Raw genomic sequence first — 26592 nt, 5'->3', positions numbered from 1 at the left:
CTCTGCCCTCCCTATTCAGTCTCCGACCTCTCCTTGGCAGGGGCTTCTAACGCAGCCTAAGGGTCATCTCTCACTTCTGCAAAAGCGAAGGTAGACACCCAAAGTGCAGCAGACCCCTAAGGCACCTAAAGCCACCCAGGTTAGAGAGAAGAGGTGATTCGTCCTGGCTGAAGCCCGGTGTTGGCCGTGGACCGGTGCCTGTCCTGGTGAGGGCACCGGCTTCTCCACCCCGGCTGTGGAAGGAGATGGATCATCCATCAGGCGAGATGAATTTCACTCTTGGCTCCTCCCCAGCCTGGTGGAGCCACAGACCTATAGAAAGATGCTTTTCCATACATACCTTATTTTTGTGGTGACTGACACAGGGGGAAAAGACCAACCAGCACCTAATAAATTATGAGATGAATCTACCTGAGCTACAACGGCTTCATATTGGAATAGCAAAGGACTAAGCAACTTCACTAAAAAAGAAAATACATACGCAGACAGCCAGCGAGCAGAAAAAGCAGTGTTTCTACTGAACCAAAGAGACTTTTTAAATTGTTCACTCAGCTCATAACGCCTAACTGATTGAATGTATCGCCAAAACTTTTTTCAAATAGGCTGGCAAGGGAAGACACGCAGGCGTTTCACCAGCACCGGAGGGTTTCCAGCGTCCCTTTGCTTGAAGTTAGTTTCACAGTTCCTTGATTTCCAGTTGGGTTTGCAAACACAGTTGTAATGCTTCCATCTCGTGGTGAAATGCAGAATAGAAAAATGTGTGGCATGAGAGTGTCTAGTTTTTCTTGCTGACTCAAAACCCGTAAGGCCAAACCCTTCCCTTTGGGACTACCAGAGATGGAGTACGTGACAATTAGAAACTCTCAAACACTAACTAGCTATATTTCTCATTCATCTCTTTTTTAAACAGGAAAATGCCATTTGCTTGTCAACTTGGCATGAAACGAAATCTGAGTGGCTTAATTTTTTCCCAAAAATTTAAAATCTTGAGCTGCTTTTAATGGGCTGAAATCTACTTTTTAGCAGAGTGTTCCTTCTTTCTGCTGACAAATTCTGCAATCTGTCCTCCTACAGCGTGAAGTAACAGCGTTCACCCACCCTCCCACCTCGTCTTAATATTCCAGGGCTCTTGTAGAACATTATCCCATCACTTTTGGGTATTGTCTTATTTCTATTCGCAGTAAAATGAGGCAGCTGTTCTAAAACATTAGCAGATAAGCTGCTGATCACACAAAGCATGCCTGATTTTTCCTTTTGGGTGCAGAAGGGTGCTTCTCGGGCTTAGAGTCACCCTTGCAGATGTCACTGGAATCAGCTCTCAGTATTTACATCTGCTTCACTTAGACTGGCACAAAGCAAAGGTAGCTGCTGTAAAGAGGTGTAATTAGCACCAACAAATGACTCCTATGAGACAGCAGTATTAAGCATCAAATTGCATAATCCACAGGAGCATTCGCCAACCCCGTAGGGCATTAGCCAGCATCCATGAGTCCGTATAGAGACAGAGTGAGTTCTACTGCTTTTGCAATTCCCCAAAAATACTCTGTCCTCTGAAAGGCCAGCTGTAAGCACCCAAAGTAACAGGAGAAACGGTCTTCCCAAAGGTGCTAAATTTCCTACCAAATGCACCGCCGAACCTAATGGGAGCAGCAGAGGAGGAGATGCAGGAGCACAAGGGTTAACAATCAAATGTCCTCAAAGTACCTAACGTCGTGCTCAAAATCAGCCCTAGTTTGATGTTGTTCTTTTGAAGTTTAATTATACCAAACGTTCTACAGGAACATGCCATGTTCTTGCCTATCTGTTTCGAATTGTAAGTACCAACCAGCATGTAAATGATCAAATTAAATCTTTTAAGTTGTTTGCAAGAGCCGGAACACCTTTCTGTGAATGGCGGGCTGAGAAGCAGCAGCATTTGGTGCGTTACTGCCGTTCTCGGTGGGCTCTTCAATGACTGGCATTTGAACAAAGAAATCAGAGTGGAAGAAAGCCTGCAGCAGTCCCGACTTCTTGTGCTGTCGTGGCAAATTACTATCTAAATAAATAAAGATAAATGATTTCTTTTTAAAAGGTCATTCTGTTCTCCTCAGTGATAGAGTCTTGCTGCCCAGATTAGAGACCACAGTCTGCACTTGGACAGTGCTCTAGCTCAAGCCATCAAAACCTAAGATTCGGAGAAGTGGTGAAAATTAGGGATGGCTCAGCAATTACTGCTGCTGACCTGGGGGTCTGGGAGCAAAATACAGGGAGGGGCTTAATTGCTTTTCTCTAGAGTAAGAGTTACAGAGGATGGGAGGAATTGAAAAGACCAAGCCTGCTCCTCATGATCCACTCCTGGACCATTTTGTCTTTCCACGGGGAAACGTTTGCCCAGCTTCTCTTACCGATTTCCAAAATCAGCCAGCAGAAGTCTTCATCAGCCACAGACATTGTATTTACCTTGTTTCTCCTCTAATTCAGAACATGAACCAATGTGGAGCTGTGCCAGCAGTAAATTTGGACTTAAAGCAGTTCTCCCAGGAATCCGGTATGCAACACTCTCCTCTATTTTACTTTCAAGTCTTCCCAGAACAGTAGTTGCTTTTAAAAACAAAAAAAAATTCACCCCCAGAATAAATAGGAAAGCTCACAATAACACTTCTGTCCTTTCAAAAGAGTTGGAGGGAAAAAAAGCACTGAACAGTTCCAAATATTTACAGTCCATCTGGAGCGCTGACAATGGGCATACCAAATTCCCGCCTGCGACGAAATCTCCCAGAAAAGAAAACATGGGAAAAACAGACCTCTGAATCTACAGGCTGAAGCCCAATTAATAACATTTGCTCAGTAAATAACTTTCCTAGCATGGACGGAAGCCCGTGTTCACAAAGCACTGAACGGCGCTGCACCAAAGACGGCTCATTTGTTTGTCAGAAGTTGGGTTGGTTTTCTTCTCCTCGCTATTTCCCACTCATTGGAATGCAATTTAGGATTGAGAGACACTTTTTTTTTTAAAGGCAAGAGGATTTGTCTTTAAAAGGAAATACCACCAGCAATAAACAGCACTGTTCCTAGCGCTTGTCATACCTGCATGGGGAAAGCAGCCCATGCATGGTCTCTGCAGGTCCAAGCCTTCCCCGCTCCCTCTTACCTCCTTCCTGGTGCTGGCCGTGTCGCCTCCGCTCACGTCCACCCGCAGGCTCTTGTGCCGGAGGATCAGGATCTCCTTGGCATGCTCCACGGGCTCGGTCTCTCCGGGAAGGGTGTGCCTGTTGTACGCCGGCCCCTGCACGTTGCACCAGGGAGACCACTGTTGGAGGTGGGACCATCCCAACCTCCGCGGCAGCATCCCTTCACTAGTGCCTGCGTCTTCCAAGGTCCCTCAACCCCCCTGTAACCATCCTGCCTAGTTATGGGGATAAACTGATCCACCCAAGTAGGGCGGTGATGGAGGGAAAGAGCCAAAGAAGGAACATGGGACTCCAAACTCTGCTTCTTCAAGCAAAATTGCTCAAGCGACCACTGAATGACAAGACTCTATGCATCTCTTATTAGTCCAGGTGACACACCAACCTAGTGCAACTACTCTGTTCGAGGTGTCTTCGGCCTCAGTGCCTCTGCCCAGCCCCCCAATATTTTATATCAGCCCCACCTTCATATATAAATCATGCAATCAACAGGAACCATAAATCCTGCTTCAAAAGCCGTAAACCAACCAAAGTTAAATCGCCCACTGACATCAGTGGGAGTGGAGATAACTCTGTTGCTACAAGGGGTGAGGCTGGATTTAGACAGGAGTAAATGCAAACAGGAGGTATGCCGTCATCTTCATTCCATTCACCATTTCTATAGGTTTCCTCCCAGCCTTATCTAGTTGCTTCTCTTGGCTCAGCATGGGGACAGGAGGGGGTGGTTGATCCCTCCGTGCTGAGCTGCCCACACCAGCCGCATCCCCAAGGACTCAGTATTTCGTGCGTAATCCGTAAAACAAAGGCTTAGGTGGATTTTAAGGATAAGGCTCCATGTGAACAGCAATTACAATGCTCAGTCCTAGGTGCTGTGTAAAACCTCAGACAGATTATTCATGAGTTATTCTGTAAACAGCAAGTGGTTTCTATGCTATTTACCAGTTGTACCAGTTTCATAGCAAAACTGCCGGGTGGCTTTAAAACCTCTGCAGATTAATTCTCACTCGCAGCTCAGTGACTGTGCTCTCTTCTATAGCAAAAAAATGCAACGTGAGGATAACCCCATGCCTGCTCTGCCCTGTGGGTAACCAGGAGCTGCTGCAACTGCTGGATCTGCTAACCTGGTGCCTGAAGATCCACGTGCTCCTCCTTTCTCCCTTCTGGTTCTGGGTATTGATGCCTAAAATACTTCACGAAATTATAGGCTGACTGGGTGAACCTTTCAAAAGCTGTCATGCTGCAAACAGAAATGTGCCACTGACTTGGAAACTGGCGCTGGCTTCACACAGCCAACTATTCTCTGCTCACAAAGAGATATCATTAGTAATTATGTAAATATTCATAACATCTGCTCAGGCTGTTAGGATAACTGAGATAACTTTTGTTATTGGACATCTAAAATACAGATTGAGGGAAGAGTTATACCGTTCTCCTTATTCGGTACAGGTTCCTTGCCAATATTTCCTGTATATTTTCCAGGACATCCGGATTCAGAGTATCCTCCAATTTTTTGTCCGTTATGACAATCTTCTTGTTGCTGCAAAGAAAACCAGAACGCCTTATTTTGGAAGATGCACAGCAGCACAACCAGTGCATCCCCAAAGCCCAGTGTTCACAGCAGCCCCTTCGGGTCCCACCACCAGCAGACACGACCGACAGCTAACCCTCGCTCGCTGCGGAAGGGGCATTTGGTATTTGCACCAGAGCCGCGCCATCCGTGGCTCCCTGGTAGATGAAAGAGCTGTGGGGAGCTGTGGTGGAGCAGAACCGTCTGTGAGAGATGAGATGGCCATGCTGACATGCAAATATTTGACCCTGCTGTCTCAGCCGATGCTCATTCTCGCTGTTGGTTCCTTCAGTACCCGTAACGGTGCAAAGCCATCAAAAAATGGTGCAAGAGCCTCTTCCTCAGAGCACCATTTCTGTGTAATTCTGGGGGGATACGGTGAGCCTCCATCTACAAGATCAGAAACTGGGTTCATCAGTGTCAGTAGATTGCTCATCCAGCTGATCATTTTTAATACCCACCTACTAATCTTTAAATAGTGCTTACTTTGCATTTGTCCAAGCTACGTTGTACCTTCCCGTGGGATAGCCCAGCAGGGAAGAACAGAGGAGGCAGAGAAGTTTGCAAAAGCTTTTCGTAACTGTTCCCTCCGGCGGGAAGGTTGGGAGGAGCGACGGAAAGGGGACAACTGCAGGGGAGCACTTACAGCAAGGATGGGTGAGACGGGGCATGACCCAGCTGCCCTGCCTCTGCCAGCTCGATGGCATGTTTCCGCTCCAGCTTTTCATAGAGGAGCACGATACTTGATTTTGGCTGGTCGTATTCTCGAAGTAGGATCTTCTGCAGGTATTTGCTGTTGAAATATTCTAATCTGTTTGAGAACAAAACAAGACGGGCTTAGCCTCCTCCCCCGACTCCCCAGCACCAAAATGATCCTGAGCAAGCCAGCAGGTTCATAGTCCATGACTGCCCCATATTCCACGATATCCCATTATCTCCTTTCCAGAAATCAATGGTCCAAGGGGTCAGTCCTGCACTTATTTCTGCACTACGGTACATGAGCTAAGATATCAAAACTTGGCCAAATACAATAAAAACTCCCCAAAGTACCAATTTATCATGAACTCCACTACAAGTAGCCCCAAGGGATGCAACAGATTTAAACGCTTCCAGATTCCCCCTTCAGCCATTTCCTCTCGCTTTCTGCTCAAATGTAGCACAACGTTTGGGAAGGATCTAGCCGGTATCAAACACTGATGCTGAGGTTTGGCTGTTGCTAGCTGTGCACAAACCTGCTTGCACGGAGCAAGGACACTCCTCAGCAGCAGCAGCTATTCCCATACCCTCTAGTGGCACTTCCAAGCACTGGCATTCCTGAGAAAATCCCTGCCAGCTGCATTAATCAGTCCTTACCATGAAGTTAGCTGCATCTGTGTCTGCACAGCCAAGGAATTAAACCTGGTAGGTTGCTATTTTATGTTATTTGTATTTTTAACAAACAAATCTCCTATGTGTGCAATCTATCAGAACTTAATGAAAATGGAGTACTTTGCTACAAAAATCTGTAGAGATCCTCTATAGTTTGTCAGTCAACAAGCGGGTGCCCCTCCAAGTGCTACAAGCTCATATTTTTAATGTTAATTGTGCAGGCAGGAGGGCACAGGCAGCGCCGCTGCAGGCAGGGACAGGCTGAAGCCACACAAGCTGTGTGTTGTGCTGGTACGGCCCTTTCATTTCCAGCAGATTTCTTTGGACAAGGAGGGACAAACACCAGAGGAGAGGAGAAAGGAGTCTTTTTAGGGTGAGATACAATATGTGACCTGCAAGCGGGGAAGTGCCCCAAGAACCTGGTCTCACCTTGGACAAGGAAAAGCTGTCCCTCTGTCACCTGCCCTGTGCCACAAGGATGAACAAGGCTCAGCTGCCCACAGTGGAAACTTAGGGAATAGAAACCAGCCTCATTTTTTTTTCTACACATGTACACAGTTGTATTTTGGCAGATCCTTACTTGTCTTTCCAGTAATACTGTCCCCAGTGTCCAGATATATCTTCAATGCCAGCCAGCAAATGATCCAAGAACTAAACAGAAGAGAGGATTTTGCTATACACCGGTTGCATCTATTGCATACGTGATGAACTCAGTCAGCAAATATCAAAAGCCAGCAGACAAAACGGGGGATGCTTTCAGCTCGGTACCCAGCACCGGTAAACAAGAAGAGGGGATGTCGGGCTAATTCCCCATCCAGTCATCCACGCGTATCCCTCGGTTCTGGAGCACAATAAGTGGTTTGGCTGCATGCTTTCAGGTCTGTGCGAGCAAAGAATAATCACTGAGGGACGTGGATCTGCTTTTTATGATACATACAGGATGGCTGATGGCTTGCATGTCCTGCATATTGGGCCTTGATAAGCAGGAAATGTTCATATTGCGGTTTTTGAGGACAATTTGTCTCAGGAGATCAGTATCTTCAGGATATAGATGTAGATAACATACAAATGATGCTTTGACTTGAATAATAAATACTGCCTTCCCCCAGACACTTCCCACTAAATGAAATCATTGGTCATATCGTGCCTTATACAAAAACATTATTATTGTTTAAAATTATATTAAAAATCCCGGACAGGTTGATTTTCCCACCTAGAAGATAAATCTCTGCAATTTCCCAAATTGTTTTCCCTCCTACTAGCATCTCTAAACTGGGAGAGGTCAATGCCCCCCCCCCAGTCAGGTACCAATGTCCCTGGAGCTTTCTCCAGATCTAATTTTAAAAAATATATATCTTTTTTGTGGGGTCAGAGACAGAAAAGTTTCAGAGTGGTTCACTCAGCCCTGCAGTCCAGGTTTAGAGTCCTCACATTGCTATTAGCTGCTGTAGGTCTGAGGACCGACAAATGACCCCCCCACTGATCATCGCTCTTGAGAGCAAGAATGTCCCGACTATCCAGACGGGGAAATGAATTTGAGGAAGAAAGCTGCTTGGCTTCTGCGTGCCTGGTTTCCAACTATCTGCGTTGTTACCTTCTCTACTTAACGTAATTGGTACACAGCCATTTTCAGCTCACATTTCCTAATAAACACGTTTCCAGAGATGATTTACTATTCACAGGCTAACAAAAGAAGAAAAGTATTCTCTGTTCATGTTAGGAAAAGCCTCTTCAGCCTATTGAACTGTTCTGTTAACCTCAGACAAAGCCCTGTAATACAACCTAATTGTGAGGATGCCAAACAGTTTTTACAAATGTCCTCAGACCTAACGTCTTTATTTCTAGCTGCCCAAAAAGATGACAAAAATATTCCTGAAGGACTCATAGCTACAGAAATGTGACTGGGCATAAACAATTAGATTCAGAAACATTATTTTACATTGGATGCAGGGTTTCACTGCATTAAAAATCCCAGGCCACAGCTCCCTATCAGGTTGTAAGCCTCAGACTAAGGAGACCTGGTGCAAAGCCTCTCTGATTTGTTCCTCAGTGCACCGAGAGCATTGCGGTGGGATCCAGCCAAGCCTCCCTCCAGCAATGCAGAGCCTCAGCTAGGTGTGCAGAGTACCTTGCTTTCTCATGGAGTTGACCCACTCTCTGGAGAAGTCCTCTGTAACTAGAAAGGCCAACGTTTGGATGGCGAGAGCAAGGTGAACTAAATTCCACCTTTGGGTTATGGTGACTTCAGTGGTTCCTTCCAACACAGCATTTTCCTTATCCTCCCTTTTCTAAATTTTTTTGCAAAAATATCCAAACTGATGGCAGTGAAGTGACTGGTGAACACATGGAGGATCCCAACCCTGAAAGCAACCAAGTCTCATTTTCTTTCTTTTGCTCTTTTCAGAGAAACAGAAAAGTTGGTGTTAGGTTCAAGTATAAACTTTTGGGCGAGTGATTGTCCCTTCCCGTCATGTTTGTGCACCACCTAATGCAACACCAGCCTGATTGAGTCGGTGGCTGCTATTCCAATGCAAATAACAGCCCATGGTTAGGAAGCTGCATAGGACTTCAAACCTGGAAAGGGACTGACCTGCAGAGGATTCGGGTAAAACTGCAGATCTGTAGAGTGCCTGGAGGCACACCACATTTCAGGACCATCTCGCTATCAGCAAAGCATATTGAAAAGCTCTGGCTGTGTGTTGATGGATCATCACTTACCCGAATGTGGATCTGCTCTCCCACTGTGGGAGCACTCTCTCTTTTCCTCTTGACAGCCAACAAGTCAACGAGAGGACGGATGGTCGTTCCCTGCAGCATAACCACATACACAAAAATCAGCCTTTCTTCACATCAAGTGTTTTTAGTGCCAACAGGAGCTCACATACAGGCTTCAGGATGGGGGTACGCAGAGAGGAGAAATGCTCCGCTCTCCTCATCTAGCAACACAAAGACCATAAAAAGTCAACCAATAACTTCAAGGTCAAGCCTGTGGTTTGCTATTGCTTGTAGCCTACCAGATGGAAAGGGGCTTGAAACGTTCAAAGTTCAAATAAATGCCTGAAACGATGATAGTCCTTGAGACTTCACAGCGCGCAGCCTCCGCCAGCATTTGTCTGCTAACTTTTTGAGTATTACGTGTCACAGATCATTACTCCAACGATCTTTGATGGGTAGCCGGTGGCTAAGTTTACTAATCAAAGTATCCACCTGGTGGGAAGGGTCAAGGGAAGAGTTTTAATGTCCTTTAAGCCTCGTGAGAGAACTTCTAAAATGCTGCTGTGATGCATTTCTTAGTCTGGCTTCGGTATGAAATGACTTTTCTAGGACATATTTACAGCAAAAATGATGGAGTAGTTGATGTTTATGACTTCTGAATGTCACAAATGCTGGCACGGAGGAGAGTTGAACACATTTTTAATTGCAGAAACAATTAATGTGTCATTTTAATAGCTAATAGCAATAAAAAATGCATTGCTATTCAGAGTAAACAACATAAAACTCACAAATTCAGAAATAACAGATATTACAAAAATTAAGTAGAGACTATGCAATTTGGTCTCTTGCCTTCACTGGATAATCAGCTGCATTTGTTTTCATTTTAAAGTGGCATTTTGGAGTTCTGTGACCAGGACTCCCAAATTTAGAAACACCTGAATTCCTTTGGCCCTTCCTGACCTTGGGAGCATTATGGGAATCCCATGTGTCATTTCAGGCCACACATCACTTCACAACACACCTGTAGGTCCCCTGTGATGCTCCTCCACCCACCAGGGATAACGCATCTGAAGTGCATCCCATGCTATCATGGCTCACACAACGTTTTTCTACCGCCAGCGATCCAGTAGCTAATGAGTCAGCGTAGGCAGCAAACAAAAAAAAAACCTCTTCACAATTATTATATTTGCTAACAATTTCATGGAAGAGGTCAGAGGCCAATAGGCTGAGAGAGTGAACTTCAAATGGAGAACGTGGTATTTAATTTTTAAACCACACTGAAAGGCAGAACAATGAGGGCTTTTTGTGACATTCCAGACAAGCCCACAGCTCCTTGGAGGACTTTCTGGTCTACGTGGCGCATATCCAGGCCTGCCTGGAAGCGCTGAGGACTTGACAATTGCTCAGTCAACCTTCTCAAAATTATTAACCAGGCTTGTTGTGGGAAAAGCCTTATGCAACGGAGTTAGACCAAAATAGATGAGTTTCCTGGGTTGTGTAATGCACTGATAGACCCGTGTATGGACAAGCCCAATTGCTTACACGCTGGTCATCAGTCCGTGTAGCAGGAGGCTTTTCACACAGTGTTGTCAGGATTTCCAAGAAAATGAAATGGGTTTGTGCCCCGACAAGATGCCTTGCTGGCCTTCGCCAGCTCAAAAGGGCCCAAATCATCTCTCCCCTAGTTTCTGTCCCATCTTAACACAGGACCCACCCCCCCCCAAGTCTGCATTGATATCACTGTGAATATAAAGAAAACTTACTGCACAAAATAACAACAACAAAAAAACCAAGTCCACTATCCGCAGAAGTTGTTTTGTAGCCAATATTTCACTCATCCTTTCCACCCAAAGTGACATGCACCGTGAAGGATGCTGGGATATTAAAGATATTCACTCTTCAATCCTGCATCCATCGACGTGGCTGGCAGCAGTTGCCACGGACTTCAGAAGCTGTAGGACTCATTTGCAAACCCAGGTTTCTGAAGGTTCATCTTCAGAACCGCTTCTGGTTTATTTACCTATGTTTTCTGTGCTGAGCTGCACCAATATCTTTCTGGTTCAGCTTTTAAGCAAGTTTACTTTTTCCCCCTGCTCTGTTCTCGTGCTGGCCTCAGCTCCACAATACTGCAGGTATCTGGAGCCTGGGCAAAGTCTGTCGTTAGAGATGCTATGTTCCCGCTGAATGGCTGAATGAAGGTCAAGGGGTCGCCCCGCCGACACGTACCCGTGGGGGACCCTGTTTAACTCTCACCCTTTCGCATGGAGATGACATCACCAGTTGAGCTTTGAGGTTACACAAAAGCCCTTTTCCCAGTCCTGGGAAGGATTTTCCGAAGCCTCGGCAGAATGGAGCTGCTGCCTTAGAACAACCTTTGTCTGAGACTCAAGAGCGTCTCTGCATGAGCGGACGTGCCTAGTGACCGTATCTTTTCAATTTCTGACCCACATTTGCATCTTAAAACTTGTCAACCTCCACCTAAGTACGCTCCCCCCACCCCCGGCCCCTGCTTGCTCCTTTCAGTCTGAAAACTGCGCCCGGTCCAGCTGCCCTGCGGGTCTCAGCTCCGAGCCCATCGGCACGTCACACTTGCTGACCATTTTTTCAGCTCATGATGTGGATTAGGTGGTGGTGGGGAAGCAGAGGGTCAACCCCAACCCTCCACATTGCCCAACACCCACACCTGAGGGGTTCAGGGAGGCCAAGTGGAAGGAGTTTGCTCTCGCGGGGTGATGCTCAGCCATGGGGCAGCTGTCACCGTGACCCACCATCTCCCAAAGCCCCAGGAGCTGCTCTGCTCCCTTCATCCGAGGGCAGCCCGGGGTCAGCAGCTCTGCATGGACCTCATGCCCTTGAGCAGGAGCTCCCGGTGAGCTTTTCTGCACGGCGTCTTTCCCAGACTCCCATCCCACTTGCTTCAGCCCTATGGAGACCCACTCTTAACTTTTGGGATTGAGCACCCCAGGTAGGACATCAGCCTCGCTCACTTCGGGACCGGACGGCCCCAATTTTCCCACCACATCCTCCTTCAAACGTGACGGCGTTTTCCAGGTGAACTAAAAGGTGCATTTCAGAGAAACCCCGAAAGGAGCCTCGCCCTTCCAGACTTGCTGCTGGGCAGAGAAGAGCAGGGAGACATCCAAAGCCTTCCCCCCGCAGAAGGCTGCAGGGAGGGTTTTACCGCTAGATGTCACAGCGATGCCGGGAGCTGCTGCCTGCTCCTCCCGAGCAGGGCTTCACCGCAACCCCTGGCAACCCCAGCCTGCGCCCTGGGGAGAGAAAACCTCTCCATCGTGCACCTGGAGGGGTGCTAATTAAGAACCCGTGAAAAATAAAAGCATATTAGTGAGGAGAGCAATGCCCCTTGCCCCAGCTGCAGGCTGACCAGCCTGGGTCCTTGCCCGCTATGCAACGGCAGGCAGGGGTCAGATGTGGCACCTTCCATACGCTCCCCAGGAGCAGCTCAAGCTGCAGATGCTCCTACAGCTTTTCTATAGGATTGGGCTTTGCAAAAACACCCACAGCAGAGAACAGTCTTAAAAAAAAAAAAAAAAAAGTACATTCGTGCTTTAAACAATAAACCCAATATCTCAGAGCAACCAGTGCTGTGAGGGTCCACCTCCCTCTCCGACCCTGGCAGCAGGGGATTAACATGTCCACAGCCAGCCCATGATCGGGGCAGGTTGCACTCACTTGCAGAAGCTTTCCCACTGGGTAGGAAACAACCCAAGAATCACTAGGGCAGAAAGAGAAAGCAGGTAGCAACAGGGCTTAGGGATCAGTTATAAAAGAAAAGTTAGAGGCAAATAAATCAAATGTGCTATGACATTTTTATTTGCTTCTGATTTTCCTGGCTTTTATAACAAGTAACACACCCAAATTTTTTTCTAGTGGAAGAGTTAAAGCAATCCCCTTCCTGCTGCATCATCATAAAATAATTGCAGCTGCTTTGCTGCACGAATGTGAAAACATCTCAGACGTATATACAAAATATTTGGTTAAACAACTAATGACTGTTGTTGCTTCAGCTGTTGGGTGCCCCAATAAAATGGAACTCATTCTCATAAAGTGTTAAGAAGTCACTCCTTCAAAATTAGGTCCCTTTAAATTGTCCCACTTGTGAACTACCAAAATTGAGACAACCAAACCATAAACCTCTTAAAATTCTTGCTGCCCACATTCAGAGGGTTTGGAGTATCTCCAGTATCTTCCATCTTCTCACCTTTGGGATCAGGAAAACTGACCTTCATTACTGCATGGCTCAGGTAGCATTTCATTTCATGAGAAGGCCTACAATAACAAGTGGTTCTTACCTTGCTCAAACAGCAAACTAGTTGTAGAGCTTGATTTGTGTTGGCTTTGCTCTCACATAAAACACGTAAAAGCACTACTTCAGAGAGGAAACCTACGCCAGCATCATTCTTCACAATTTTCACCATTGCTACCCCAATACAGATGGACCAGATCAAGGATGGGACAAGTTATCATGGAAAATGTTACAGCTCATGTTGTAAGTCAACGACTGCTAGTCAACCTCATGAAGGTGTGACATATTCTCACACCTTCTGCCTCCTTCAGTAATGATTTTAAATTTTTATATGCCTAACCACTCGATGGAGGGAAAGTTATTTGTCTGGAAAATAAATCATGCTCATTCTTTACATCTGCTGGCGACACCGAGATTGTTTTTACCTGTATGAACACGGTGAAGAGGATGACAACAGTTGTTGCTGCAATGAAGAGCTTCTTTCTGTGAAAGTCAGGAAGCAAGAAAACCAAAGAGAAACAAATGGCTCCTCGGAGACCCCCGTACGCTATAATGAATTGGTCTTTGCTGGTGATGGTGTTCACGTGAAATCTGTTCACAAAGAAAGTCAGCACAAGAACCCCTGAAAAGCAGGAAAGAAGATGGGAGCACATCAAACACAAAGAGCAATTAGATAAAACTCATAATCTTCTTACATATTTTACTGAATTGGCAAAGACCAATCACGAGGAACTGGCCAGGGCCCGAGGTGGTATATTCCCAATATCCCACTGGAGAAGGGCTTTTCTTCCAGCCTGGTCCGACAGGTTTGCATTTGATTTGTCCAGGCGAAAATTAATCCCCAACACATTCCTGGTTTGGGGGATTACAAACACCATTGACTGGCCGCAGTTCTGGGGGTTTGTACGACTATAAAATTTTAGGTAGCTCATCTTGTAGCAAATTCGCCTGTTTTTTAACTCAGCCTTGTGCTTATCACAGTCCAGCGGGAAACCAGAGTTTCCTTCAGAAGGGCTCGGAAGTCTGCAGGGGAGTTTTAGTGTCATCCCGCCCCCATGACGGCGGATCCCCAGAACATACCGTTTACCTGCTGACTCGGTGTTACGCACCAGCTAAACACTGAACAAGCAATAACTATTGGCGACATAGGATGTATTAGCACATTTATTTTGATGGCGGTTAATTAAAGTGTTTAGGGCAATTCTATGGTCATGTGCCAGCCAAAACTTTACTCGTATAACGATACGGAGCCAGATTCCTAGAACGGAATTGAAATATTAATTGATTTATTCTAATTGGTGATAACAAATGATAGAATTGCTTGGATTACAAATGCTCTCGAGACAAACCACCAGCAACAATTTAGCCACAAGTTACCCTCCAATTTCCAAAAGTTTCCACGCAGTAGCTTGGATAAGTAGCCATATTCTGCCTGTGTTGATGTTGTTTCTTCACAAATCTTTCACTCAAAGATTTATACTGCATAAATTTAAGACTACGTAAGGTGACACAGCAATTGATGTAATTTATAGTAATTTGCAAATACACAAACAGATGCACAAAGGTACAAAAAGTTGGGCCTTAAATCAGTAAGCCGTGATCTTAATACCAACGGATATGATAAACATCTTATTTCCTGAAGATTAATGGCCATTTTGAGAACCGGTGACACAGACTGTCATTGACTTTTGCTAGTAATTAGCTGGATCCACATCACTATTGCTTTTCTAAAGGGTGTTTGTAAAAGAAATAAACTTCAAAAATAGTGCGCTTGTATATATCAAACATCTTCCCACACACATACAACTAAAAATATCTGAACTTTGATTGCACATCAGACCGGTTTGAAGAAAACAAAAAGCTGGGGATGTTCAGGAATGGGGAACTCAATTAGCTGAACCTTGCGACACCTTCCCCATCTCCAGAGCTCCGTGGAGCTGGTGCCCAGACCAGCAGATGTGAAGTACTTCAGTTTCAAGGTTCTTTGTAACGTAAAAAAAAAAAAAAATAAAATAAAGCATACCTCAGATCACATCTGCAGCTTCTGTAAAGCTCAGGCAGCGCCGATGATTTAAAGGAACAAAATTCACTTGAGTTGATATCCTGGCCTTTGTCTTAATTTAATCTTTCCTCATAAATTATTATTAGCATTCGCTAAACTAATTCAAGGCCAGTTTGCTCCAAGAGATGACATACAATTAATCATTTTGAGTAGAATATATTTTCTTCTGGAGATACACCTTAGAAAGAGCAGAGGGAAATCTCCCTCATGCTTGGATGACAGTAAAATACTAGTGCTGTCATGCAATTAAGGTATTTTGCGTTTTAGATGCTCTCTCCTATATCAAAGTAATGCCAGTCCCCAGGCTTCAGCAGAATCCTTTCTCATTTAAGAGCACGGGGAGGGTCCAGTGAAGGACTAGAGCAGAGCTTACACACTACCCCAGCACCGTCAACCCAAAAGTCCCCAATCCCTGCAAGCAACCTCTGTGGGTGCCTCCCATTTCTGGATCCTGCCTTGAGCACGTCCAGAGCTGCTGGACGGGTCTGAGCAGGTCAGGGTCTAATCTCAACCACCACCTCCACAGCAGGAGGTTCCCAGCCCGGCTTCGTGCGGCACCCTGCCCAGCTCGCGTCCTCCCGGCACACCTACGGCTCTCCAGCAAGGTGCTGCAGAAAAGGGACACCCTATTCAGGATCAGATGCGCAAGATGGTTTTCAGCCCTGGTTTGTGTGTTCTTATTTAATTCAAGGGGGATTTTGAACGGAAAGAGGGTTTGTTTTCCTGGCTGCAGCGCTGAGCCCTTCTCTAATAATGTGCTGCATAATTTGAGAGTGCAATCAGGAGAGCTGTGTTTAGAGAGCCAGAGGATTTTCAGTGTGCTTCTGTAATGTTACCATGTTCCTTATGTCTTGCAATGAAGAATTTTTGAACTAAAAAAAGTCAAACTCACTTAGACCTTCTTCTCATTTGAGCAAATAATTTAAGGAAAAACCACTTAATCGTAACAAAACGTTTGAATGTACACACAACTGACTAATAAGCATGTTTCCAAGTGCGTTTATGGTGCACAGTTATTAAAACAAACCTTGGCATGCATTAACAGCTAATAAAACCCATTCTGCTATGTCTTGCTAATCATGGCCTATCCTATTTAAGCAATTTCTTGAAGTGTCTATCAAATTTGAGTTCACTCTCAGTGGTTTGTAAATATAAACCCCATCGAATGTTTTTTAGCTCTCAAATTCTTTGCCAAAATGTGTGCTCTGTTATATTTGCAGATATAGTTAATATATAAAACCATCCCTAAATGAGAAGGTAGGCTCTTTGCACTCACTTCGGTGACAGTGACGGCACACTATACAGGCAACGGAGAATCAGCCTCTCTGAACACCAAATCAGCGCAAGATACAACTGGGGACGATGGTAGAGCAGTGCATCTATTTTTCTGGTCATTTACAACACATGAAAATGGGATCCCAGAGTATTCTGGGATCAGGACTCAGGTTTTCATCGTAACTGAGCTCAAGGTGATTATCTTTAGCAACAATTATCAGGAGAGCATTTTCACGTGTGGCTCTCTTCCTCTTGTTATCGCTAAGTCTTGGTCACTTTTTTACTGTTTGACTCGGTCAAACACTGCAATAGGTTTCCCAGGGAGGTCGTAGAGTCTCCGTCCATGGAGATAATCAAAAGCCGTCTGGACACAGTCCTGCCTAGCTGACCCTGCTCAAGCAGGGGGTTGGACCAGATGATCTCAAGAGGTCCCTGCCAACCTCAACAACTCCCTGATTCTCTCAGTTCTGTCTTCTGTAAAGCAGAACAGCATCTCCAGGGGCAGCTGTTTGAAGGTTCCTCCAGTTTCCAATTTAAGGATGCTGCTGTACACAAACTTGTTACGAATTTAATCCCTTAAATCTCTGCAACTCAGAATATGCAGTCAGAGGCCCCATGGTTTTACACGGCCCTCTGATCCCAAGGTAGGTCCTTACAATCTCCCTCCTACTGTGAAGATAATACCAAGGGACTAAGATACACTGAAATGGAAGAGGAGATCACAGCAATCAGAGGAGGGTCTAAGACAGAGGTATTGATAAAATAGATGGCATGAGAATTTCTGTTTAGCACCAGTGCTGTCTGTGGTGAGTGCACAGACTAGGAAATTGCAGTAAAATGCAAGACTTGCTATTGAGCAAGTGATGGAGGAGGAGGGAAGCATCAGCTGGGGTGACCTCTGCAGTCCTTGCATTCACATCCGGGATAACCACACACACAGAGCTAGCAGGAAAGGATGCTGGTGGGGGCAGGAATATTCTCTCATTTAATGGAATCACATTTTTCACTCCCATAAATAATAATATATATGAAAAAATAAAATCTATAATTTCACCATACCTAGTGCTCTCCAAATGAGACAGAAAATGACAGTGAAGCAAATGTACGGCCAGTTCCACTCATGATTTTCTCCAATGGTGGAAACTCCAAGAAAGATGAAGATGAGGGTATCACTGACACTGCTCCACATCTTCATGAAGTATTTGACTGTGGTGTGAGACTTCAGAGAGATGTTGGCCTCCACATAACGTTTCATGCCCATGGCACAAGCAATGATGCTGAGAAAATGAAAACAAAAAAATAAATTTTTCTACTTAAGCACACAAAATCAACACATTGTCATTTACAAAAAAAATAGGCTTCATCAACTCTTAGATGTTTGCGGACATCTCACTGGGTAGTGATTCGCTTCCTACATCAGTCCAATAATATCAGGAGGGCCACCAGGACAATAAGATACTATATACGTTGACCAGACTGTCCGAATCTCTTTTCTAACAGACAAACAACTCACCATCTATTGCATTTATCACAGCCACACAGCAATACCTATGATTCGCTACACCAACTCGTCCCATCACAACACACTGTTTTCAGTTCTTTAACTTTGCCAAACTCTAACCATCTGGGCTGAAGAGTTTCATGCGCAGGAGCCCACATTACCTATTTCACCCGGATGAGAGAAAGACAGTTGAGGGAATGGGAGACTTGTTTCTCAGCATGAGAAATGTGTAAATAGGACTCCTGTGAGTTTGGCTGATATCTGGTCACTACAGCAGATTCTTGCAGGACTCGGAATCGGTGTAGTTTAAGAGCAGCCCGAATGCTGTATTCCTTCACCCAAGGAACCAAAGCTAATCTAAAGTTGGAGAAACTTAAGCACACGATGTACCTCACCCTGTATAGTTCTAAGCCTGCCTGGACTTGCACTACATATTATTTGGGCACAGCTAGGAAGCCATTGACTCCATGCAACCAAGAGACAATAAGCTCAAGCACACTCTCAAGGCTGCACAATAAGCCAAGAAATGCTGTTGCTATAGTCAGAACATCTGACCTCCTCGGGTACCGCATACCCAAGGTCACTTCAGAAGCATGCAGCACCAATTAAAACTTCTGCCTTGCAATTTTTCATGGATAATTGGTTCTCCAAGTTACAGGGTACATGTGGTTAGCCTGATTCGTCAGCTTTTCAAATCAATACATTTTCAGGCCAGCAATCTTAGAAGGTCAAAACAATTGAGTGCTCAAAGAGTCGAAGCTCCATTTTTTTATATTTTAACCTGGACAGAAACATTTTGTTCTAAATATTGTACCAGCAATAGCAAAACGCCTTTACATTTCCGAAATCTGATTTCCATTGGTATTTGGTAAGGCCACCCACGTGGAGTTTTATTGCATTAAAAATTCCTTTCACAGGAGACATCACGGTAACTTTCTTTACATTATATCACATGCAGACAAGCCCACAGAGAAGTAGATCCTCAGCTTGCAGAAGTGCCCCTGGGTCTGGCAGACTGACTTTAAACACCGCTGTGACCAGGACAGGTAAGTGACCCATATAGGTGCAAATAGGTGTTAAGATAAGTGGTGGCCTCCGCAGCACATTATCCATAATGTAAGCTCTAAGCTATTCAGCAAACAGCCATGCAACTACTGCTTTGCAGTGAAAACATCACATTTAACCCCAGAATTTCACAAAGGAGATTATTTGCATTATTTGGGCTTTGATGGAAAAAACCCAGGGCTGCCCCCTGGCCCCGGCGAACAGAACAGTTTGCAGCTGGGCAGAGCTGACTGTGCTCTGGTTGTGGTTTTATAACCTGTACGAAACCAAAGACCCTGATTCTCTCCTCCACAGCTATTGATTTATTTCAGGAAGATGCTGTCGGCCACTGCATTGCTGCTCCTGATCCGCACCGCTGCTAACAAAAGCGGAGTAAGGGCCGCTTTCCTCCCGGCTCGTCAGTGAATCACTAACACATCCTCACTGCCACAACTGCACCTCTTCTTGGACCAAGACTACATTAATTTCTGCTCTACTTAAAGCACTAAGAAAATCAGCAACAGTATTATGGGAAAATACTTATCAGATATTCAGCTGGAACAACAAATAAGGAATTACAAGGGGGAAAAAAACCCAGCTTTTTCAAATGAAGATGCACGTCCCCCCCCGTGTGTTGCTGATTACTGGGCTTTGCGTTCAAACAAACAAAAGAAAAACCACAAACACACACGTTTCTATTTCTTTCATTTAAAAATAATTGTTATTTGTTTTTCCTCATTGCCATGAAAAGCCATACATTTTTTGAAGGAGAAGGAAACATTTGGGTTTTAAATTAAAACTGGGCTTCAGGGGGAGGGCCTGTAGTAAAGGCACAGGATACAAAAGGTCAGACTCAGAAAAGCCACAATGCTCTTACTGGGGAAAGAGATCCCGTTTTATCCAGCAGCATGAGGCCAGGATTCAAACCCCTTTTTCATCTTTCTTCTCCTAAGAAAATGTACCAATACTTAAAATATTCTGAAATCGGTCTTTTTTGATTTATCCTTTTCAGACTGACCCACTTTGCATAAAGCACCAGGCCAGAAAGAGTAACAGGGATTGAACCACAGGCTAAAAAAAAAAAAAATTCTTCTGTTTCTGTATCTGCCTCAATAAATAGTGGATAAAATAGTTCCAGCTAGGAACTAAGAAATCCAACAAGTATTTATGGGAAGTGACTTCCAGAGCCGTGGTTTGGGAACACTTCTGGGGAAAGGGATATGGGTTCACACCCGATTCACTGACAGGGAATAAACCCGACCTGTTCTGTCACAGCTTCAAAGATGGGCACTGCCACTAGGGCAAGGGGGGGAAGGAAAAAAAGAAACAAACTAAAAAAAAATTTGCAGAACTGTTTAGCAGATTGGGTTGCATTCACAGATTTTTTTTTTTTTGGACTATGTAGAATTGATTTTTTTGGCAATCAATTTATTTTTCAAAGAAACAAACTGCCAAGATCTGCTTCTTATAATACTGTATTCCCTGGTCACAAATGAATGAATTGTTTGAAATCAAGATACATAAAAGAGGCATTTATAATTTGGCAATTATAAGACCAGCAGTGCAGGAATCAGCTGCCTTTGCAATTGTTTTGCCTTAGAAACAATGCATTATTCAAAAGAATAGAAAATGGGTTCCATAATGGGTACATTAGATTGTGATTGATAGAAGGAGACACCATTAGGATTGAATGTTTTCTGCTCCACGATGATTATGCAGCATATTTATTTCACTGTTCTGTCTCCTATAAATAGGCTTTCTCTTACCTATTCCCACAGCTAGAATTGTTTTCAGTGATGCTAGAATATTGCTCCTATTAACCACTCGAAGAAAAAAATCTGCAAGATATAGGAATGGTTTCTACCCAAAGCGGTAGCATTAGTTTTAAAATAGATCTCCAGATACTCCTGGGTCTAGCTGGTACCTGACTTAATTTTTTATTTTCTTTTTGTCTTCATTATTATCAGGTTTACAGTTGTTTACACTGTAGCTATCAATGCAGTCTAAGTGCACTTTATAGTCTTCAGGGAAATATTAAATAGTTGGTTGCGATCCTCAGCACCAGCTGACTTAGTTTAGGCAGGAGAACCAACTGCAGCAGATATCAGCCCACAGAAACCAGAAGGACTGGGTCACTCTGTTTTTCATCTGTCTCTGCTTTCCAAGGTGAGCTTTCTTCGACCATTAGGATTATTATATCTACTTTTTTCTCAGCACCTGCTCTGCAAGTGAAACACAGGAGGGAAGCCCAAAGCTCAGTTACCTCTCAAAACTGAAGGACCTGGCCCAAAATTATTCGTTTTATTGAAAGACCTACCCAGTAAAAAGCAAAATAAATTAACTCATCATCTGTAAGTTACAAGTTGTGAAATTTGTGAATTTACAGAAACAAATAGCTTCTCTTCACTGATCCAAAAAGTTGCATGGGAATATGCGAGGTGGTACCCGATACAGCGTGGGACTCGGCCGCAGGCAGTCCTCGTCTGCCCCGTGTGCCATTCCCTGGTGGTACAAGAGCTTCACAGGGTAAACCCGTCCGTGCTCTGAAGTGGGTTTTAGGTTGAAGAGTGTATAGGACTGACTGTGCTGTAGCAAATTGCAGGCAGTTTGGGTTTAGCACCTTTGAAACCTTCATCTCTGACAACTTTGGCTGAAATTGGTCAGCAGATTTCAAACGTTACAGGAGATAGATGATAGATGACACCTTCACTTAGGAGACCAAACTCATGAGCTGTGTCTGAACAACTTCTGGCAGTAAGTCTGAATCTCCAAAGCAGAGGTTTCCATTAGGGCTCTCCACTCCTGAACAGTAGGAATATTTCCAGGCTTCAGCTCTGCCGGGGATACACAACTCCCACCCCATCACTCTGCTCCGTCACCGTAAGATCTGCCTCAGCGCTCCCTTGGGGCCACCGCCCAAATGGGCGTGCAGGTCTGGAGGAGGGTGCTAGAACAGACGTGCTGTAAACTCAGACCAAACCTTCTGAGGATTTGATTAAATACTCCTTGCAGCTCTTCAAATGTTAGTTTTAACTGGGCCTCACATGGAAAACAACAAAATATGCCAAGAAAGCCTCTTCTGGCTCTGCCAAACCCTCTAGACATCTCGCAGCTTGAACATTCAGGGTTTCCAAATGAAAACCATGGAGCTCAGATAAGCATTCCTCAATAACCTACACAAACCGACCAGCCATCTGAAGCTTGCCCAGCAGCAGTCGTCTGGACTGCTTGTGACTTGCAGCAATGACCATTGACGTGTCATTGTCTGATGTGTGAAATGGGGCTCACCCCTCCGCTCTTCCACAGGCTTTTGTACTCGCTGTTCGCTGCCATACGCGGATTTCCAACTAAGCAAACTTACTTTAAAACGTTTTCTGACACTTTTCAGTAAATATAGCCAGAAAGCTTTCCTGGGCAGATGAGATGCTGGGACATACTTACGCCACGATCCCCGAAAGGTGAAACATTTCGGCAGTGAGGTAGGAAAGATAGCTGTACAGGAAGACAAAGAGCGGTTCGATGACACGGATATCCTTGGTGAATCGCGTGGTAAAGGCAGCGGTCAGCCCAAAAGTAAGACCTACTAAAACTCCTCCTAGCCCAACCACAAAGAATTTTCCAACTCCAGCAAAAACATCCACACTTTTGATGGCTGGCATTTCACAGAAAGATCGAAATAGCTTGTAGAGCACCTGGGTGAAAAATGAGAGAGGAAAAACAGCCGTTAACAAGACATTCACCAGTCATAGCCATATGTAGCAATGACACTAAAATACCCTGCCAGTGCAGGGTCAGCGTCCTTCTCTGGAGGTCAGGCTGCTACCAGGGCAGTGCTGTGGCACTCACGTGCATTTCTATCTCCAGACACACAGCCGAAGAGATGTTCACCTGAAAGCTTCCCAGGACCTCAGGCCAGAGGAGTGGACCAGGAGTCCTCTGCTAGAAGAGGCTGTTGACGCCTTTTCCCTCTGCAGATCTCGCGTCCCACCTCTCAGCACCAGAGCATCCTTCCTCTGAACATTAAATACTCAAAATAAAGGCTAGCCCTTACCACCGTCACCGCGTCATTCAGGAGCGATTCACCGAAGACCAAGATGTGTAGCTTTTCATTGACATGTATCTCTTCAAAGACTGCCAACACCGCCACGGGATCCACGGCGGCGATCAGGCTGCCGAACAGGAGGTTGTGGAGCAAAGACACATCCTGCAGGCGAAAGGCTTTCACCTGGCAGATCCCGTACAGGGAAAAGCCGATCCCAAACACGTTCCATATCGTCCCCACGACCGCGTAGAGGAGGATAGTGCCGATGTTCTCAAAAAAGGGACGGCTGGGCATGAAGTACCCTGCATCAAGGACGATGGGTGGCAGCAGGTAGAGGAAAAAGATGTCGCTGTCCATAACAGGCGGTGACCTGTCGTTTAAGCCATAGATGATTCCCCCCATGATGAGTCCTACAAATATCAATAAACAGCTTTCGGGAACGACGGAAGGCAGCTTGTTATATAGATGAAACCCTGGAAAGGGATGAATAGGAAAAGAAAAGAAAAAAAAGTATTATCTCATTAGCCCAAACTGGCTGAAAAGCACCAACCAGCTCCTCGCTGGGGTGAGGAGGGTCCCCGTGCTCCCACCTTCAGCAGGCTACGCTTTGGAGTAGTACTAATAAATGCACACAATTAAGGTGAAGTCACTCAATCAGAAATTGGGTAGAAAATCGGAAAGGTTACTGAAAATACCAAACTTTCTAAAATTACTGTTGGTTCAGACTGCGTTTCGTCATAGCATAAGGTTCAAGATATATTTTTAGGTAACACACAAATAGAAAAACTAAATAATCTGCATAAATAAAAGTTATTTGACATGATTTATGATGTAATCTAGTTAGTATGCCATCTTCAGCACTAATGTAAATAGCAACTGCTAATTTTAAACACAATACAGATTCCATACATCAAAAAAATCAGAAAAACCATTCTCATTAATTATAAATGATGTCACTTCTAATATTATTTAATCATTATCACTTAAAGCTAAAGGCAACATTGAAAAAAGTCCAGTCAAGCCAGCCAGCCTTGTGCAACACCCAATGTTAGAGAGAAATGCTGACAGCCACTACAAGTACTCAGGGTGAGTTATCAAGAGAAAGTAATTGAAACAAACCCAACTGGAATAGGAATAATAAGAAAAAAACCCTCTGTGATCATTATTATTTCTTCATGCATGTTAATAGGGTTGAGATCTCATCATATAATATGCAGAATAGCGAAACGAAAAGACTATTTCCATCGGAAAGAAATTCTGATCTAATCTCCAAGACTTTTCCCTTCTGAGGAAAAAAAAAAAAAAGAAAAAATGCTATAAAATAACTTTTATAGCAGTAATTTAACAGAAACGATCACAATTCCTGGAGAAAAAAAAAAAGAATATGTAATTTCCACTTTCCTATGTCCAGTTTTGCAGAAAAAAATAAAGACAGGTCCAAGTTATATAAAATATAATTTCTGAGGTGTTGTTACACAGATAACCTCCTTGATGCAGAGAGATTTTATTTTAGGCTGTGTAACACCCTGCACATGGACCGAATTAGTCCTTGCGGCTGGCCAGATGCAGCACCCTTTTTTAAGACCAAGGAGTCTTCATTTTAAGATGAAGATGTCGGTGTAGCTGGCGAGCTAATCGAGATGAATGCAGCCCTTGGCGTGTACTGCAGTTAAATGAAATTCCTGGAAACCCTGATAGTTTTCCTTCTAATAGCAACACCACGCACAGGTGTGAACTTCTAGATGGGACACCATCATTTCCAACCTAAAATGCAACTGGGTAGTTATTTCCTGTGCATGCCGTATGTCTGGCACACAACATGTGCATCCTTAGGACTTGGCACGTTATCTCAGGCTCCAGGATTGGAGAAGAGGTGAAGCAAAGGCCACCCCTGCCCACACCATCCCCACGGAGACCCCCGTCCTTCCTCACCCTCTCAAGACGCCTTACCTATTTTGGCCAAGGATGCAAGCATGATCCAGAGAGTGATTTCAAAGGGGACTTGAACATGCTGATAATCCAGAGAGAAAAATGCGTGCTCTGAGGATTCGTTGCCCTGGGCTTCCTCGGCAGCCCAGCTGATGTTCTCCGGGATCACGTCCTCCAGCCGCGGCAGCGGCGGGGAGCCTTGCAGGGCTCTGACCCTGGTGGCTTGGAGGACGGAGGAGAGCAAGGACCCAGCGAGGACAGCAGCTGCAGCTTTGCACCGTGGCCTCTGCCGCTCCATTTGCCCTGGAAGCCGTCTGCCGCCGGGATTTGGCCGCTGGCTGCTCCCACTCTCACTGGTGCGGGCGAGCGGTCGGGAGCGCTGCCGGAGGCAGCGGAGCTCAGCTCGCCCTCGTTGCGTGGGTCGCTGCAAAGAGAGGAGCAACCGCTCCGCCTCACACTGCCTCTCCTCCCTGCTCCATTGGCTTCCAGGTGGGAGACCCTGCTGGAGAACCGCAGCCTTTGGCACCACGTGCCCAAACAGGCAGAGGCTCCTCCTGCAGATGCTTCCTTGAAAAAATGCCTCGTGCGCCCTTAGACCAACTGCACATCTATCCACGCTTGAGAAAGAGCCAAGTTGCACTTTAGTCCTAACTCTTGACATATTTTGGCTTCCAGTCTCTCAGAAACCCTTCTTGGAGGGGAAAAAACAAGATCTTCACTGCTGCTGGAGCAGCCAGGCTTTGACGGGACAGGTCCCACACATAACAGCCCCATCCAGAAATGGGCCCATCTTAGAGTGGGCTTCACCGGATTTCTCCAGTGCCCACAGAGAGAACACACGGCAGCAAAGCTTCTGTTTGGTAAATCACGCAGAGCACCCAGCTTTCTTATGCTAAATGCAGCGTTGGGCTGGATAGAGGCCACCTGTACTGGAAGAATAAGTTTCAACTGTTGCTTAAAGCTTCTTCCTATAATAAGGGCTAACAGGAAAAGTTATCTTCATCTCTCTTCACTACTTGAAAACAGCATCAAAAACTGAATGGGCTTGCTTAGAAAAGTTGGAGAGACAGAAAAATATGAAGTTATTTGCAACAGGGTTAGATATATTAATAATACAGAGGAAAAAAAACATATTGGGCCAAATTCCTCCATTGTGGAGTTTCATTTAGGTTGATGATGTTTCACCAGGGATTAATTTGGTCCAAAGAACACATGTAATTAAAATATGGAGGCCCCGGGCTGTTGCTAGACTGATCGATGGCCTATTTGTTTCTCTTCATCTGCCTAAATGACACCAAAATTGAGCTGCCAATAACAAGCTGGTGACGCACTTTTCTGCTGTCAGGCCAGAACCCAACATCACGCAGACAGAGATCCTGGCTTTCTCAGCCCCACGTGAGCTCCCTGTTTCTGATCTGATTTGTAAAGCAGGAGGAGGATAAACTTTGGGAGACAGGACAGATGCAGTGATACACTCGAGGAGTGACTTCTTTCTACTTTACCGTGGTTAATTTGAATTTATGGTGTCTTCACCACGCTTGCTGACTTTAAAGCAGAGCAACGCTCCTCTCATTGGAGCGGTCTTCTAGCAAGCTAAGCTTTTTAAACTTGGTGCCACTTCTCCCTTTGCGTATTTAAAAAATAAACAAAACTGC

At 45.0% G+C, this 26592-nt stretch overlaps 1 protein-coding gene across 1 annotated transcript in view; it reads right to left on the bottom strand.

Moving 5' to 3' along the window:
• The window catches only part of LOC142087906 (sodium/hydrogen exchanger 2-like), a 29159-nt gene extending 3561 nt beyond the window's left edge, over positions 1–25598 (bottom strand). The window contains 10 exon segments of the mRNA XM_075162694.1: positions 3133–3265; positions 4593–4704; positions 5381–5545; positions 6683–6753; positions 8821–8910; positions 13510–13706; positions 17481–17698; positions 22408–22658; positions 23018–23481; positions 24959–25598. Coding sequence (XP_075018795.1) covers positions 3133–3265; positions 4593–4704; positions 5381–5545; positions 6683–6753; positions 8821–8910; positions 13510–13706; positions 17481–17698; positions 22408–22658; positions 23018–23481; positions 24959–25598 — 2341 coding nt within the window.
• Positions 25599–26592: the final 994 nt, after the last annotated feature.

This window comes from Calonectris borealis, chromosome 13 (assembly GCF_964195595.1).
Source record: "Calonectris borealis chromosome 13, bCalBor7.hap1.2, whole genome shotgun sequence".
Classification (NCBI taxonomy): Eukaryota; Metazoa; Chordata; class Aves; order Procellariiformes; family Procellariidae; genus Calonectris; species Calonectris borealis.
The sequence above is the reverse complement of the archived record's forward strand: the minus strand, read 5'-3'. Positions and strand labels throughout refer to the sequence as shown.